This window comes from Epinephelus lanceolatus, chromosome 15, assembly GCF_041903045.1.
Source record: "Epinephelus lanceolatus isolate andai-2023 chromosome 15, ASM4190304v1, whole genome shotgun sequence".
NCBI classification, from domain to species: domain Eukaryota; kingdom Metazoa; phylum Chordata; class Actinopteri; order Perciformes; family Serranidae; genus Epinephelus; species Epinephelus lanceolatus.
Genome location: NC_135748.1, coordinates 12,156,556 through 12,174,727, shown reverse-complemented (window position 1 = coordinate 12,174,727; position 18,172 = coordinate 12,156,556). Strand labels below are relative to the sequence as shown.

The following is an 18,172-nucleotide window of genomic DNA, read 5'->3' as shown; positions in this document are numbered from 1 at the left end:
TATCTTTAACATGTGCCAATGCTTTAGGGTAAGTAGCAGCCACAACAGCAGGATATATCAAGTCACTCAAGAAGGAACATGTCCAGATCATGTGGGGCATAAAGATGACCTGTTCTGTGAGTGTGGCTGTGATTTTTGGATAGTGACTGGTACATTTCAACAGGTGTTACTCACAGTAGAGGTAGTAGGAAAAGCACAGGTGTTACTGACTATGGCTTTCTGTTCATGTGTCTCAGTGAGCACACATTATAGACTATAGCAGGACTCTAAATCTTAACAGAATTCAGCCATCATCAAGTTCGTTATTTAAAAGTTTTGCTTTTCCTACTTTGCATAAATGTCTTCCATGAAAAAAGCACTGCAGATCACAAGGATCCTTGTTGCACTACTGTGGAATTGTTTGAATCTTTTTTTTTTTTTTTTTTTAAACAAATCAGTACTGAAAGATGAGTACTTGAATAACTTGGAATCATTTTTATGTACCTTCAGAGCCACTGCACCAACTAACCTGATATGCAGAATGCATTGGCGTTTTGTATTCATTCACATTTTCTAATCAAACAAGTCAGAGATTGTGGCGGTGATTCAGCGGTATGGAATCAGGCTACTCCATCAGCCACAGTCTTTTAAAGATCTCATAATAAAAACATCACCCATAACAAAAACAGTCACAGACAAAACATCTGAAAATAAGATAATACTGACACCATGTGGTCATCATAAAAATTGCAGCTAACTTTAATCCACTGATTAGCTCTCTGGCTGCAACCTTGACAAGGCAAAGTGGCTTCAGAAAACTAGGACACAAATCCTGTGTATCATCTGGTTGTCTTTTCGAAACTCTGTTTACCTGTTTGTATATACACTCACTACTTTGACTATTCATTCCCAGGCTATTGTGATAAAAGTCCTTCTTGAATACTTTTTTTTTTTTTAATAAACTGCATCATAAAGATACTGGCACAATGCTGGCATATCCCACCGTATTCTAGCATAAATATTTGTCATACATTCAGCAGCACAGCATGGCTTATGTACCCAATATTAATTTATCCCACTGGAATATCTAACTGCACCATAACTTACTCTAGTAACTGAGAAGTAAAGAACATTCCTGTATGGCTTTATGAAACTGGTGACAACTGGTCAACCTAATTCCTCTACATGCATGACTTTAGTCAGTGTTGAAACCTCGCTCCCAATTCAAGCTTTTTTCTCAACAATTCATTGTTTTGTGACTTATTACAAAAAACACAGTTTTTATCAAATAAATATCTTTATTGAATCACAATATACAACTGCAAAAAAATAATCCCACCTGAGCGGATTCTTCACTTCTTCCAACTTAACTCTTTTACATCTGAAAGAAAACGCCAGCCGAAAAATTATGAAACATATGTACAAAATATTTAAAGTGTCCATGCACTCTGCCACACTACTGTGAAGTGGCGAGTGCGTGTTTGCGTGCGTTGGATTGGCCTGATTTGACTCGAACCCAGTGGCCATAGGGCTTCCTGCTTTCATAGCTGTCCATTCTAGACGTTACCTTAGCAGAAGATGGAGCTGCCACTGATGGTTTGACCACAGAATTCTAATGGGACAGGGTGAGAAGAGAAAAGATATAAGAACATATTAATTTATGCTCAGGGTAATGTCAAGCAGTGTTTCGTTTTAATCGTTTGGAAAAACAGAGAGCTGCTGCAATTTCAGCCACTTACATTAATGCTGAAAGAGATGATTTTCCTTTTTGGAGACATCTTTGGACTGGACATGTCGTCAGGCTCCACCTCACTGCTCTGTTTCAAAAAGACAAGAAAGACATGCTTAGTTAGATGTGTGTACGCTGATGGTAGAGTGAGTTTTGACAGGTTAAGTTTCCACTGCTAATATTGTAAAGCACTTCTACTGTATATTTAATTATTTAAGTGTTAGCTTCAACACTTAACACCCTCCCCCCCATCCCCATGCTGTCAAAGGCTTGGCTCAACCATTAAATGAATCCTACAAGCACAGACCTTTAAACACAATAAATCAATAAAATGCAAACAACAAATCTCAGAGTAAAAAGGATGTCTTCTCTGTCTACAGTGGCGATGATGGTGACGTAGGTTTCCCAGCCCTCAGCACACAGCTGGTGAACCAACTTATCTTTGGCATACGGAGAGGAGTTCTTCATCTGTTTTTAGCTCTCTTGACAGGGATAGTCACTATTATTCGGTCCACACGCCTGTGCTCCATCAGCGAGTGGAGGATTCTGCTAAATAACAACGACCCATTTCAACTGCAAGCATAAATACATTTTAAGTGTAAAAATTGTACTGCCTATCTATCCATGTGAAGTAGAGTTAGTGCAATAGAATATCTGAATTGCTTGTGCATCATCTATGAATCTATGTGTATAATTAGCATTTGTATGATGTGTATGCATGTGTTTGTTAAGGAAATCTTATTTGTGTTTGTTAAACTGCAAACCTCTAGTTGATAAACTTACACATTGTGAACTTTATAAGAGTTATCAGATAACCTTTCACGCAAACACATATTGTTGTCACCCAAGTCACATGACAGCCCTTTAATCCCAGGTGCCGATGAGTGAAGGAGACCACTGTCATGTTATCTATGAAGACAGGAATAAATACAGAGAGCATGTGTATTCCCTCAGGGGTCCAAAGATTAACACAAGACACAGGAAATTCAACACAACATAGACCTCAAGATAATCAGTTAATATCTGTGGACATTGCACTCTGCTTTATATACTTTATCTTTGCTGACAGTTTGATAAAATGGTGATGCCTAGGATCAGATTACATTGTACAGTTATAAAAAAAATAATAATTCATCCTGTGCAGCCATTGACCCGTGAGTGCATTATCCTTCTGGTAAAATGTTATTAATGATCAGTGCACTATTATGCACAAGTGCAAAGAAAAACTTTTGGCTATCCGTAACATTCTCAACATTCTTACCTCGTATTTATATGTAGTCCAAGCTGAGAGGAAAAAAAACGTCTATACCTTTAATAAGAATCTGTGACAAGGCCTTATTTTTACTGTGGTATTTTGTTCAATGTGAAGCTGACATTTACTCTCAGACACCCACCTGTGATGGAGTCTTTTCAGGGTCTTCTTGTCTCACCCATGTCTCTGGCAAAACCTGTTTGGACTCCTCTGACTGCTCTGGCAGGATTGGTTTCACACTCTCAGGAAGTTTCAACTTCTCCACTCCTAGAATCGTCGCAGCATTGGCCACTGCTGCTTTAAGGAGTTCTCTTTTGTCTAGGGAATACAGATAAAGTTTTAATTAAACATTTTTTGTGCAAGGTAATATTTTTGCCAACTTCAAAATCTGCCTCTCTGGGAAGTAGCTACAAACACCCAGAATAATGACTATTCCCTCATATTATCTAAACAACTTACCATCCAAAGTCAAGTTGATGGAATGCCCTGAAGGTCCGGACCTTGAGTCACTTCTATATGTTTTATGTGGGGAAACCCGACTTGAAGCCCTCCTGTACCGGCTCCAACGGCTGGAAGACCTGGAGCGGGACCTGTAGCGTCTGTTGCGAGAGTACCTGTCTGGTGAGGGCGTGCGGCTGAAAGAACGAGAGCGGGCCCTGTAGCGTCGTGGTGGAGATCTGCGGCCACGGCCATATCTGTGATGGTTCTCACAGCGACAGCGTGAGAAAGGTCTGTGGCAACGAGGGTGAGAGCGGGACCTGCCGCGAGAGGAGGACCTGCTGCGAGAAGAGGACCTGCTGCTGGATGAAGATGATGATGACCTGTAACGTCCCCTGTTGTAACCACGTCCCCTGTAGTGATCTGAGCCATGGGAGCGACCTGAGCCATGGGAGCGTCTGCTGTCACAGCTGCTGCTGGATCTGGATCTGGAGCGAGTTGAAACGGGGCTTTTCTCATCAAAGATGACGTTAATGCCATCACTTTGGCGAGCATGGGCCATGTCAGAGTGGGAGTCTTCTCTCTTGGCCATTGTTTTGTTTTCTGCCACAAGCTGTAATGAGACGTACAGAGATATGTATAAACACTTGTAAAGAGATAACATTTAATGGTGATGAATCAGTAAACCTTGAGTGACCTGGCCCCTTTGTAGTCAATGTAGCAAAAATTGCGTAATTAGATCTTAATGTGATAAGGTACCTTGATAATATCAGCTTCAGTCTGTGTACGAGTCTATGACTACTGTTGTACAACACTTGTTCTCTCAGTGCTGCCTGGAGCGGCAAAGCGGCGTAGTTGCAATGGCCGCCTGGAGAGGACTGGAAATTTCCGGAGTGACGCAAGCTAAAGCTAGTTTGAGCTAACAGCTAGCTTGAACTGCTAGCTTGAGCTAAGAGCTGTTATCCCTCCGAAAGACATAAAATCCAACTTCTTCCCTTTTAATTAAAAAACATTTAACATAAACCTTACATAACATGGACAACATATATACAGTTATAAAAGCCGACTAATTGCAACCGTTTGCACGTAACTCTAGTGTGGCGAAAACAACGTTAGCTCTGCTAGCCGCCATTGTATGTCTTACCTTGGCGAGTGTAGCTTGAAACCTTTTGTTCCGATAACGTTGATATAATCGATGGATGTCGCCTTCAAATATGGTATAACGAGATGATAATTTTGCAATATAACTCAACAGGGCTTAAATATGTTGGTTTAAAGCCAAACGTGCGATATTTGTCTTCCCAAAGAAGTTGATCCGTCTGCCGTCGTCACGCGAATGAAGGCGAAGCTGGTTGAGTAACAGTCCAAGGCAGAAGCCTCTGGAAATTTCCAGTCACGTGTTCATCCAAATTACGTGATCCCTTTGATCGACTCACTGTGTAAACGGCTCTGTGTAGTACTAACGAAAGGAGTCGATTCACTTTGGGCGAAAGAAAAGATGTTGTTTTTAACTTCTACAATATGCTTTCACCAAAAGTGACAATGCCGCATGTGCCCTTTTTTATCTGACATTATTTCAACTTGATAGACTAAAGAAGCAGAAGCATCAGCTCGTTCAGGTTTAGACCCTGATTAAATTCAGAGGTCCAATTCAGTTCAATTCATACTTTATTAAAGACACATCTCAAGGAGAGGTCCATAGCACCACAAGAGCAAGACAAACAACATACACAATTTTTAAAAAAAAAAAAAACACAATAAAATAGTGATGTACAGAAAATAAAATATAAGAGTCACACACAAGTGTACAGGCATGATCGCCAGAGACTCCGCATCTTAGATGTGAACCTGACTGAGCTGAGTGCAGGGTCAATTAGACATGAAATAATACAATTTAATGAGTTAGATACTCTACATGTGAATCAGATTCCGTATCACTGCAGCACAGATAGGGACCCCAACACTAGCAAACATATGACTTGCACTGCAGCTTCTTGGAGCCTTAAGCAGCAACCTCATACAATCATTGTAAGCCACAGTGAGTCTCTGCATGCTGCTTTTCTTGTACCGACACCACAGGTGGGCAGTATAAAGAGAAGTACAGAATGCTTTAAACAGACAAATCTTTATATCCACTGAGCACATGCTGAATTTGCGCAACAGCATGTTTGCTTGAACATACATTTTTCGACATTGTCTATGAATATCCTTGTCATCGGAGAGATCATTTGTCATGTAGTGACCGAGATATTTCACCTCATCACACTCTGTGAGGGCTGAGTCTGACAGAAAAAAATCAGGAAAGATTGATTGTCTGTCTTCCCTACTGCGGACAATCATCACATTGCTTTTCTTTGCATTATACTTAATGTCAAATTCAGTACCATACTGTGAACATATCCTCAGCAGGTGCTGGAGACCAGCACTTTATGGACAAAAGATAACAAGATCATCAGTATACATTAAGTGATTGATGAGAGTATCTCCTACCATGCATCCTGTGCCACAATTATTTAACTGGACAGAAAGGTCCTCCATATAGATGTTAAACAGGACTGGTGATAAAATCCCCCCCTGCCGAACACCATTGGTTACATGGAATGGGGCAGATATAGAGTTTCCCCACTTTACTCTCATAGTCTGTTTCGCATACCAGCACACCAGGATTCTAACTAGGTATCCAGGAACACCTCTCTGACACAGTTTATTAAATAACTTTTCATGGTCTATGGTTTATGCGATCAAATGCTTTTGATGCATCAAATAATAACCAATAATTTGCAGAAGTGTTTGGATCCACACTGTCAAAAGTGGGAAGTGAAAATAGGGTAAAGTGCAGAATGCAGTGATTGCAAAAAAAAATAAAATAAATAAATAAAAGCTAAAAACCAAACCATAAGCAAGTTATTATTATTATTGTTACTATCATTATTATTATCAGTAGTAGTAGTAGCAGTAGTAGTATAAAGGGGAAAGATTTTAATGGTACACCGTTGAAATATAACCTCGTCAGACACGAGATCTCGCGATATTTTATGTAACCTCGACTCTGTTTATTTTGTAACTTCCTGCGTCTTCACTTGCCTCCCGCTACATATTCGCTTACCGTGTAGTTTGATTTGCACGCCTCCGTGTTCTGAAAACTTGAAACGCGGGCTGACCGAGCAAAGATGGACATCCTGACTGTACTGCCGTCCAGCTTTGGATATGCCATATTTACCTACCTCTATAGCTGGATCATGCTGGGGTATTTAGCAGTCAAGGTTGGGGCTGCCAGGAAGAAATACGACGTGAAGGTAGTTAAAATTTGACTTTTAGTGGAACATAATGGCAACGAATTAAAGAAAAGTCAATGCTGGATATGTGTAATTGCATTGGATCGTTTTTAATGTGTGTTTGTAGGTATTTATATAATGTTTAATCTTCATTTTTCTTTGCAGTACCCCACTATGTACAGTGACAAGGAGCAGGTGTTCAACTGTATCCAGAGAGCACATCAGAACACTCTAGAAGTGTACCCTCAGTGGCTTGTTTTCCAGACCATTGCAGCTCTTGTCTACCCGGTATGTATCATTTTTACACACCTAAACATACATAGCCACAAATTACTTTGTGTGTGTTTTCTATATTCTTATGTCATACTAGTAGGGCAACTATATCAGGTGTGTGGGAAGGGCAAGCAACTGTCATGATCTTTGGCATGGATTCTCCAGATAACAAAGTAGTCAAGCAGAAAGACAGTGTCATAGTGACAAAGCATTTTTTCATCACCCCTGTAGTTTACAGATGTTTGTAATTCTTTTTTTCTTTGTTTCCAATCATAGTTATCAGCATCTGTGCTGGGGGCAATCTGGGTGACCAGCAGGTTTTCTTATGCCTGGGGCTACTATACAGGAGGTAAGTCTTTGTGTTAATGTAATGTGGAAGGATTTATTTAATGGCAAAAGCACCTAAACTCAGTTTGCCCACTCTTTCTTGACATAATGCATTTAAAATACAGATGTCAATGTTATTTTTATGTATGTGTTGATTGCAATATAGCACATAGTCCAAAGTTTTATCGAGGCCCTTAAGGAATAAAACACAATCTACCACTGCACTGCTAATAAGGTAGGCAATAAAATTACTCCAATACTGAGCGGTGTAATTTCATCCTGTCATTCTTGTAAGAGATTTAACTGGCCATAAGTCATTTTTAATTTCCTGAAAATAATACTCATAATATTATAGCATTAGCAGTGTAAAGGCTGCAGTCCAGGTGTTGCAGAGGTTACAGTACAGTGATTGCTAGACCACTTTTGTCACTCTTCATCTAGTTTTGTTCAATCATTTACAGAAGATAGCATTGAGCAAATGGTAGTAAAAAAATAAAACATGCATCAGTGGGGTCTAACTCATTGTAATTGCTTAAGTTAAATGGTTTCAAACAAGACATTAAATGTGTAATCTGCAAAATAGTAGGTGTGAATTCTAAAATCAGACCAAAAGGGTGAATCCCTATGAACAATGTTAGCATTTATTTTATTGTATTGTGTGAATTGTATTAGTTGATATCTCATATAGTTCTGTTTTGGTGAAATCTGTTTCATGTTTTATTCCAGATCCAGCCAAGAGGATGAATGGGGCCTATGGCTACATTGGATACTTTGGCGTCATCATTCTGTCCATATCTGTAGCCTTGCAATTGCTTGGAGTCTTTTAAGACAATTGTCATCTTGTTTAGTCATTAGCCTGGCTTTGCATGGCATTTTTGAAATTTGTAAACTATAAAGTAGCTGTACAATTCTTTATATACTAATTTCAAATCATGATGATCAACATATTTTTAGGGACCACTAACTTTATATCTTTCAATTACAGTTTTTGTTGTGAATGTCTTCTCAATGTGATCACTGAAAATAAAGTAGATGCTGACTGAGCCCCAGATATGTTGTCTGAAGTAATCTTTTCACAGTTGCAGGAATAACAGTCTGTGAATAATGAAAGGCCCCCATGTGACTCACACATGATGTGTGAGGCACAGATCTCCCCCTAGAGTATAAAGCAAATGGCTTCAGGAACATTTACAGGTCATTTTCACAAATAATAATAAATCTTAGAAAATCTTATTTTTGGTTATTTCAGAAGAAACAACTTTCTAACATGAAGGTTAGATTTTACCTCTTTTGTGTCAATAAATAGCAAGTTTTAAACAATTTTTAGCTGCTCTGCACCCACACATTGAACTACAAATTAAGCAGTCAAACACAAATTGGCCTATATACAAGTAACTAAAATACATGTAAATCCCTTGTTTATCATTGTCTCTTTCATATATATGTATTTTTTCATTAGTCAGTTTTTATTGTAATCGCATTTAAGTATTTATTGTTTGTATTATTGCTTATATGTTAAATTAGTTACAAAGGAAGTTGTGTATTATTTTCAGGATGGAGGCCAGCATGTGTTGCAGTCTGCAAGAGGTTCACAAATAAATGTGAAAGTCCCTACAAAAGGCTCATCCACGGCGTTACGTTCACGAACTAGTACTAAGCTCGTACTTCCAGAATAAAAACCATAAGTAACTTGTGTGCAGCAATTTTCTTTGGAAATGACTAAGAAAATTCCTACGGTGTCGGCTTTGTATAGTTTGGTGATTGTTTGTAACATAGGTAGCACATATTTTCAGTGTTTGTTTTACTGCGCTGTCGTATAACACTGAAGAAAGTGCGCATGTAGTACATTGTTCAATATTTCACCATTGCTAGTAAGAAATAGTTATACGGTAATCCTACCCACTACCATGCGCTCATTTATTGGTCACATCTTTTCCCTAATCCAAGTCATTTAACGTAGATTATACGATTTTTGGTTGGTTCATTTCATGTTTTTAATATTGCACAAATTCCCATTTTCTCCACCAAACGTGAAGGCACCAATAGCAGCAGCGTCTTTTAGGCTTCCTCATCAAATGGGTGTGTAGGAACTGCGCATGTGCACGACCGAGCTCTATCGGAAGCAAAGTCGGGCTTATCCGGGGGGTTCACATCAAAAACCGAAAATAAAAGGTAAGAATCCCTTTGAAAATGTCACAAGAACCCAGTATTGCTGTTGGGGTGTGTGTTTTAGTTCGACATTACCGCTGTCGTTTGAGTTGTGCTCTTATTTCTACCAACTTCGTAGCTAGGAGAAACCTTCAAGGAAATGTTTGCTAGTGCCAAAGCGATGAACAAAAGGAACCGACGACACAGCCCTGTTTTTAGCTAACGTTACTGCATGAACACACACACGTTATGGATTTACAACTATAAAGTAGATACCTCGACAGCCTTGTTGTCGAACAGATGTAACCGAGCTTTATTGTAAAAATAGTTGGTGATCGTTGGTGCTTGGTATATAAGCTAGGGAGTTAAGCATCATCCCTACTGCACAGCGATTGCGCACAAACATATACAAAACATTTATAGTTGATCTCAGTTATGGTATTAGTTTTGGGTGAGATTGAATGTGATACTTAAATGTGGTGTATATTTGTGATGTCGACATGGCTGGTTATTCCTATTAAGTTATTTAAGTTGATTTCACTTCTGCATTGTTGGACACAACGCCTTCTCCCAGAGTCATGTCAGGTTTTCTGGACGGTATCCGGTGCGGAGACTGCGAGTGCAATGTGGACTGGGGAGAAAGAAGAAACACCATCGCATCTGTAGCTGCTGGAGTTCTGGTATTTCGTTGTTTTCCTAATTAATAGCAGGTAGACTGTAGCTACAGAGTCCCCCACTGTAGCTACAGTCTACCTCCCCTATAGATGCTACTCTGACTTGTTCCCCTGATTTATGTCTGCCTTTAGGTACTCATGATAAGTGTAAGCAGAGCTGTGGATTCCTTTGTTAAAAGACTGGGATACATATTAATTACACATTTGCTGACTTTCATGTTCAGTCTTGTTATTGAAGTCCTCAGGCTAACTGTGGATCTCGTTTCAGTTCTTCACTGGTTGGTGGATCATCATCGACGCAGCAGTGAAATATCCTGATGAAGGGGAGTTTCATCATGCGTATCACACTTGTGGAGTCATTGCTACTGTGGCCTTTCTCATGTAAGACATATTCTGCTAGTTTCTTCAGTTTGACAAAACATTTTCATCACAAGGTTCAATAATTTGGTGTTTCTTAAGCTTAAAGCCCCATCGTCAGGCCTTCCTCCACACATGGAGTTGCTCATTTGTCATGGTGATTATGTAGTTGTTGTCACCCTGTCTCTATTTAAAAATAGTCTCTGGTGTCAAATGTGGATGGCCACATAATTTTTTCACCAACTAAACCATCAACTGAGCAACTCCAGAGCCATGGCAAGGCAGAAGAAGAAGAATTACTGTATTAATACCTGGAGGGGAAATTAAATTTTTAGGCACAAGCAAAGGTCTGAAACACATACACACAGGACCCATAGACATGGAGTTTGAAAGAGATCCAAGAGTGATGGGGCTGCTCCCAAGCAGTTGTGGCTTGTTGCCTTGCTCTAGGGCGTCTTGGCAGTGCTCAGGGGGGTAATCGGCACCTCTCAAGCCACCCACACTCTGTACTTCCCAAGCCAGGTCCCTGACAGAGCTACAGAGACTTAGATGCTTCAGTTTGGGAGTTTCATACTGCCTATACATCTCACAATCTAAGGGACAGACATATCCAATAATTACCATGGGGTCTGTCAAGATAAGCAATCAGGTAAAATAACTTACTAAGTGGATTCTAATATATTTGTAATTTTTTTGTCTCATTTGACCCATCTAGGATAAATGCTGTTTCAAACGGCCAAGTGAGAGGAGACAGCTACAGTGAGGGCTGCATTGGACAGACAGGTGTGTATGATGGGATGCAATGAACTTCTCTATAATCTTAGTACATTTCCCCACAAACACTTAAAGGGGACCTATTGTGCTAATTTTCAGGTTCATACTTGTATTTTGGGTTTACATGCTGAAATGTTTAAAGAATAATCTATTTTCCTCATACTGTCTGTGGTAGAACACCTGTATTCATCCTCATTCTGAGACACTATGTTTTTAGTGCCTGTCTCTGTAATGCCAAAAAGGCCCAGTCTGCTCTGATTGGTCAGTGTTTTCAGGTCTTCTGCATCTGCACTCTTGGTGTCATGCACCAGAGAGCCGGGGAATGACGGTAATGAGAAACAGTGGCACATTCTACACTGAAAAATCACAAATAAAAGCTTCTAAACACAAGTGGAGCAGGAATATAATCAGAAATCAGGGAGAAATTAACAACACTGGCGACCAAGATCACATATTTCTCTGATGTTAGCATGTAGCTTTATGTAGCAGTGTAGGCTACATAATGTAAACACTTGCAACAACATACCTGTTGCAGATGACCATATAAAGAATTCTGTCAAGATCTGATGTCTGCTTGTCTTGAAAGTAGAAAGAACATTGGAAACATAGTATTCAGAATGTTCTGAAGCTTGACACACGTTTACCTTATTATTTGAAAGTTTGGCCATGTTTAAGGGAACAGTTTATCCATAAAGTTATCATTTGTATTTCGGCTAGTCATGCTATGTTACCTTGACTTTGTGAATAAAATAACATAAAACAGCAAACATATTGATTTATTGATTGATTGGGGACCATGCTTAAAAACATAACTATATCAAAACATCCGCTTACAAGCTTTCACACAATTTATTAAGTATAATCCAAGTGTCATTTATGCAGTCATATGCTCAGGACTTCCTAAACACATGGATTTTCAATAGAAGGGTACTAATTAAAACTGAATTGAAAATGAAAGTTATCTTTGCTCTCTTCAAAGCCAGACTTCACTTAATTTTGTGAAAATGTGTGTGTTTGGGAAGTGCTGAGCATACAACTTGATAAATGAGAAATTGCTGTTTCAATATAGTTTTTGTTGTTGTTAAACATGTTCCCCAATCAACCAATAAATCAATATGTTCACTGTTTTCCATGGAGACATGCAAAATATACAAAGTTCTTTCATGAATTCAAGGTAACACGGCATGACTTACTGATATACAAATTGCAATTTTGTAGAAGTATACCTTTAAAATGCACACCCCACATTGTAACATTCTATATGACCAAAAATAAGGAGAAGCATAGGTTCCCTTTAATTTTCTTAATTTCCCATTTATAATGATGCTTTGTTCACTGGATATTTTAATACTGTCACATCTGGTTTCTACTGTAGTCGTGCCCTAATTTAAGACTATGTCCTCGTATTACTATTACAGCATACATGCAGTAAAACACAAACCCATAACGACGCGTTGTTGTGGCATCACCCAGTAACGTACCCTTTCTTATCTCTGTTTGCAGGCGCCAGAGTCTGGCTCTTCATTGGCTTCATGCTAGCCTTTGGCTCCCTCATCGCCTCAATGTGGATTCTGTTTGGAGGATTTGTAGTGCCTCGTAAGGCCTGTTTTTTGACTTACTGTTCAGTAATAAGTTTTTGGGTGAGAAAGTGAGAGACTTTTTACAGTATTAAGCAACTTTGCAGTTCTTTGAAATTGGATTGCAGAGATGAAAGGGAAGCCAGTGTGATTTAGTAACTAATTATACACATGCTGTATGAAGTGAGCAAAATGTTGTACAGTACAATCATGAGCAACTCTTTATTGCAGCCTTATTTTGTAATCCCTTAAATCTGTTGTCTCTTGCAGAAAAGCCCATCGTGTACCCTGGTATCGCCATTTTCTTCCAAAATGCGTTCATCTTCTTTGGGTAAGTAAATGTCCCTCAGCAGTGTCTTACTTCAAACCCATGCTCACACTTCAACAGTTACTTTGTGGAAATCTTTTTCTTACATTATCTTCCTATCTCCTATTCAGGGGTTTGGTCTTCAAGTTCGGACGTACAGAGGATCTGTGGCAGTAGTGGAGTCTGTGTGTCTTCATGTTCACTGTTTATACACTCTGCTTTCTATATTGTACAACACAGTATGCTTTAGTGGTTATTCACTTTATATATAATACTTTTTTTAGCTTTCAAATTAACATGTTTAATTTATATTGTGTGCTGTATAATGGCTAAATCATAACTAAGCACAAGTTTTCCTTTAAAGTTTTGACTATTTTCAAATGTGGCACATCTCTAAATGTGTCTATTTGCACTCAGACAGTGTAGCCATGTTGTTGTAATGGTTTACAACTTGTGTTTAACAAAATGTGTATTTTGGGAGCTTTACTTCTCCGAACTGTCCACATTTACTTATTTTTATGACACCCTTTAATTTGAACAGTCTGTTAAGTGGGAACAACATAAATTATTGTGGTACAAAATATCATTGAGGGCAATATATCATATTACTGTACACATTAACTGAATGTATCCATATGGGGTTGTTTGTATTTTAATGAAAGAATTCTATGTCAGCTCTGAAACTTTGCAGTCATCCACATTTATTGGTAAAGGTTAAAAAGCTCACACTGCTGACATGACGTCAACAAAGGTTTCACGACTACATGGTATTATATGTGTACTGGAGGTTTGTATTTGACTGCAACGCTTATCATTTGCTCCTGTAACATCCAAACCATGAGGTCAGTTTCTGACGACCATGGCAGCATTAAACAGAAACATACTGGGCACTAAATGAGTCTGTATTCATGCTTTCACAGTTCAACGTTGATTTTTTTTTAATCCTAGTCTTGCACACATAAAAAACATCTAATAACTTGTATGAAATTATATACATTGATATGAATGCACACAAAAAAAAAAAATAGTTTGTACTTCCAGGATCAGACTTGATCTATTTCTTTTCCTGTCTTCTCATTTGCGCACAGCAAGATTGGGAAACTGCAAAACATGAAAACATTTTGTTCAGTTTTATGAATTTACCTTTCTTCACGTAATAGCACAACACAACATAATAAGTCAATTACTGTGCAGTATCATTATAGATAAGTAGATGAAGGCCCAATCCCAATGTCCCCCTTGTAAGGCCTTAAACACTGAACCCTCAGGGACCTAACGCACATCATCTGGTAAATGTTTGAGTGCGAAAGGCTGCAAGGGTGCGAAATGTTACGGATAGGAATTGGACAGCTCTATGGCATGACATCACGTTACCTTGATGATACCTTGATCTGCCTTCTTTACCGTATATATATATACATACATATATATATATGTATATATATATATATATATATATATATATATATATACCCCCCCCCCCCCCCCCCCTTTTTTTTTTTTTTAATACTTCTTGGCTTTCCCTGGTAACCCCGTGTTATACTGTCGTAACGCGATGAATTGTGGGTTATTCCCTCAAGCAAAGCCTGCAGAAATGTGGGCTTTCGTAAAGTGCCTACAGGGCTCAACATGACTATGGGAGTGCCCTCACGCACTTCAAGATTTATCAGTGGGACAGCCCTAAACCCTCACACACTCTTGCAGGAATGTGCATCGATGTCTGTAAGTGTGGAGATTGGGATTAGGCCAAAGTCTTGATTGCCTACCTCCCAGAAAGCCTGATCATCAAAACATTTCTTGTTTTGGGGCATTCTCCAAAAGTTCCACTTCAGTAGGAGTCCTTGAAACAACGACATAAAAGTCATTTGGAAAGCTTATAAATGGTGAGCATACTTCATAATATGGTGACGATATAAATCTGTGGTTGTCGACCTCTATATTGTTGCACACTACAAAATGAGGTGACATCAGGTGCCCTCTGGATTTCAGTAAAATACTAAAAAACCTAAAGTAAGATATGTGTAGGGTCAAATTTCACTGATGATGGCATCCTGTTCCAACTAAATAATTCAAACTGGACCTTCTGTCTTCTAGTATGATTGTGCCAGACTGTTGATAATAGAAACATTACTGAAGAGACAATTTACCTGTAAGGATTCCCATTGACAGACTCAGAGTGATGGTGATGAGGAGAGTACAAATATGAAATACAGCAAACCGGATTGCCCTACGAAACAAAGGACAAATTACACAGACCATCACTGCTTTTGTGTGTTCCAACACAATCACACAGTTAACGTTCTTACGTTGTGTGATCGTCACAGTCTTTAATCTGTAGAAAGAGATGTGCCAGCCATCCCAGTAGACCAGGTAGTCCATGTGTGCTCAGGACAGCACAGGTGTCATGGCACTCAAATGCAAGCAGCATGTGGATCTGGAAAATAAGAACTTATGATGAGATGTGATATATAGATTAAGGGGTACATGTGTCCATGTGGTGATCCAAACCTTGAGGTATCGGAATCCAATGGTCGATACAAGAGCAGCAGTGAATCCGATTGTCATGGCTTCCCATGGCTGATGAATCGCGGACATGGAAACCCCAACAGCAACACCGCCAGCAAAGATGCATGACTGCATATGGATCTGACAAAAGAGTGACAATATATGCTACATTATCAATGAGATCTCATTACGTGAACTGATTGAGTTTTGTAGTGGCTCCTCTGGTACTTAAACAGGTACTCTTCAGCCAATAGTGACTCTGTTCCTGAAAGGGCATAATGTTGTCTTAACATATCAAGTGTCATACCGGGTTTAGTTTTCCCTTGGGGCTGGAGAGCACAGACACACCAGCTGCTGTTACAGCACTGACAGCCAGGGCCAGGTAGGTGCTGAGGACGGCTCCTAGCTTCTTCCCAGGAGCATGACTGTCCACAAGGATTGAATTAAAACTGGGCCAAAACATCCAGAGAAACACGATCCCTGGAGGACAGAGAATTCAGATTCTGCTTTAATAAGGTAGATGCTTTCTAATGCAGGGTTTAAACTTAACTCTCCAGTTGAACGATAGCTATCCCACTTACTGCACCATCCTACAAAAGCATATCTAGCAGTTACATCAGAAAACCATAGCCTAAACCTCACCCAACATGGAGAATAATCCTGTTTTGCGGTCGGATTTCTCTTTTTCAAATTGCTGCTCGGATCCTTTCCGATACAGCATCCAGGTCAGCATGAGTCCAAAGAAGGCCCCAAAGATGTGAAGCAGCATGATGCTGTTCAGAGACTGGGCCTTAGAGGTAGAAAACAGCATTATAAGCATATGCCTGGCCTGAGGTACTAATGTAAATGTGAAACACAGGATTTAAAGTTGCTTACACTCAGCAGAGTCTTTAGGAGCCATTCATTCAGGATAAACCCTGACACCTCCAGTAGGGCAATGAGGATGAGGTGGACAGGGTTAGTCTTCCCCAGCACAGCTCCAATTGAAATGAGGGCAGAGGCTGCACACATCTCAGCAACTACTAAGCTATATTCAGACATTATTATATTATTATTATAGTATTTTAGGTTTGTGATATGTTTACAATTTTGTTGATGTTTAATATTTTTATTTGCAATATATGCTATAGGACTGTATAAGGACAAATAGAGATCATTTGTGCAAACAAATGTGTGAAACCAGTTTAAAAAAATTGAAAAAAATGGCTGCCTCAACAGATGACCTACCTTCTCAAGTTTATCCTGATTTTTCCTCTGTAATACCAGGATTCAATTCCATTGAGTATTACTGCCCACTGGGTGGCCACGACAGCCACAAGGAGGTTGAATCCAGCGCTACTGAAACCATACCGCACTAGAAAAGTGCATAAGAAGCCAAAACCTAGAATCACCATCACATTCACATCCTGGAACTCTGCAAGAGAAAAGAAGTAGGTGTCAAAAAGTGTCAAACACTTGAATCACAATACAATATACGAAACAGATACCTTTACTGTGTCTCTGCATGCTTGCAGCCTAATTTTCAGGAAACAATCCAGGTCATCTGCTACTAAAGAACCAGTTGTATGAGCTTATCACTGACCAACAGCAATAACTGCAGCCCCTCCCCATGCTATTAGATCCTGGTATTATATTAATCTTTTTTTAAAGAACCTATATGCAGTATAGCTTAATTTTTTCACTGGTGAGTTATTCACCTGACCTTTCAACCCCAACTGTCCGCCCCCCCCCCCTTCCCAAACTACTTACCAGAGTAAAAGCTCCTGAAGGTAATTGCATCTACTTTTACATTGCTTTCGATCTCAGTGCAAAACGCATATATGACAATGAACCCTGTCTGCAGAAACAGCAGTAAAGGTGCCAGACGAGAGCGTAAGCTCGGTGCGTATTGAGGAGCCATTGGAGATGTTCCTTGCGCAGTGTGTACTTAACTTCCAACTGACGCATGTGTGGCCCAGGCGCTTTGAACAGGGTGCAACATCCTTCCGTTTTTATCAGCTGCTGGGCATGAACAGGTCTGTCGAGACCAGCAGGCCCAGCGGGATAAGCCGCCCCCCCCAAAAAAACAGGCCACTGTCGATTGGCACGAGACACAAGTTACAGTAGAGGAGAAATGGCAGAGCATATATCTTTTTTTTCATTAGATCACAATTCATAATTAATCTGGAATACATACAACTGTTTTTGATGTACACATTTCAATTTTTCACTAATTAAGACATGACTAGTTATCATGGGCTCACGACAAAACCAAATACAGCATCATTAGCCTATCATCTAGACTGTTAGCGTTAATAGGTTAATTGGCATCCTTAGAATATGTATGCCATAAAATACAATCACAAATTGCACCGCAAATGTGTATCAAATCGATTTGTATTGTTGCTACAAAAACTATTAAGGTCACTTTATTTTTGTCCATACATCTTTGAAACAAAATCTCATACGCTTTTATTTTTATCATGCTACTTTGTTATGGTCCTAAGGCAATGATTAACAAAAAGCCATGTAAAATTCATCATATTTTAAGCAACAACTGTAACCCACACTTTTTAGT

General features: G+C 39.3%; 4 protein-coding genes across 5 annotated transcripts; 2 read left to right on the top strand and 2 right to left on the bottom strand.

Annotated features, from left to right (window-relative positions):
- Nucleotides 1–1,257: 1,257 nt before the first annotated feature.
- On the bottom strand, nt 1,258–4,756 carry rsrp1 (arginine/serine-rich protein 1). The gene is made up of 5 exons (XM_033643265.2): nt 4,543–4,756; nt 3,420–4,011; nt 3,103–3,278; nt 1,719–1,796; nt 1,258–1,591 (listed from the first exon to the last, which is right to left on the bottom strand). Exons 2-5 carry the CDS (start codon nt 3,988–3,990, stop codon nt 1,436–1,438), a joined length of 981 nt encoding a protein of 326 aa, XP_033499156.1. The 5' UTR covers nt 3,991–4,011; nt 4,543–4,756; the 3' UTR covers nt 1,258–1,435.
- Nucleotides 4,757–6,448: 1,692 nt separating this feature from the next.
- On the top strand, nt 6,449–8,324 carry mgst3b (microsomal glutathione S-transferase 3b). The gene is made up of 4 exons (XM_033642292.2): nt 6,449–6,694; nt 6,839–6,961; nt 7,223–7,295; nt 8,000–8,324. Exons 1-4 carry the CDS (start codon nt 6,569–6,571, stop codon nt 8,098–8,100), a joined length of 423 nt encoding a protein of 140 aa, XP_033498183.1. The 5' UTR covers nt 6,449–6,568; the 3' UTR covers nt 8,101–8,324.
- A 997-nt stretch (nt 8,325–9,321) lies between these two features.
- Nucleotides 9,322–14,005, top strand: tmem50a (transmembrane protein 50A). The gene is made up of 7 exons (XM_033643170.2): nt 9,322–9,445; nt 9,996–10,101; nt 10,364–10,476; nt 11,168–11,235; nt 12,730–12,822; nt 13,074–13,134; nt 13,242–14,005. Exons 2-7 carry the CDS (start codon nt 10,000–10,002, stop codon nt 13,285–13,287), a joined length of 483 nt encoding a protein of 160 aa, XP_033499061.1. The 5' UTR covers nt 9,322–9,445; nt 9,996–9,999; the 3' UTR covers nt 13,288–14,005.
- rhd (Rh blood group, D antigen) lies at nt 13,787–17,630 on the bottom strand. 2 transcript variants are annotated; one of them, XM_033643169.2, is made up of 10 exons: nt 17,365–17,630; nt 16,843–17,029; nt 16,492–16,642; nt 16,258–16,405; nt 15,923–16,095; nt 15,619–15,756; nt 15,417–15,544; nt 15,258–15,337; nt 14,877–14,950; nt 13,787–14,211 (listed from the first exon to the last, which is right to left on the bottom strand). In XM_033643169.2, the coding sequence occupies exons 1-10, from the start codon at nt 17,513–17,515 to the stop codon at nt 14,185–14,187; spliced, it is 1,257 nt and encodes a 418-aa protein (XP_033499060.1). In that variant the 5' UTR covers nt 17,516–17,630; the 3' UTR covers nt 13,787–14,184. The 2 variants fall into 2 exon arrangements, with proteins under 2 accessions (XP_033499060.1, XP_078031043.1); XM_078174917.1 differs by lacking the exon at nt 17,365–17,630 and adding an exon at nt 17,103–17,144.
- Nucleotides 17,631–18,172: the final 542 nt, after the last annotated feature.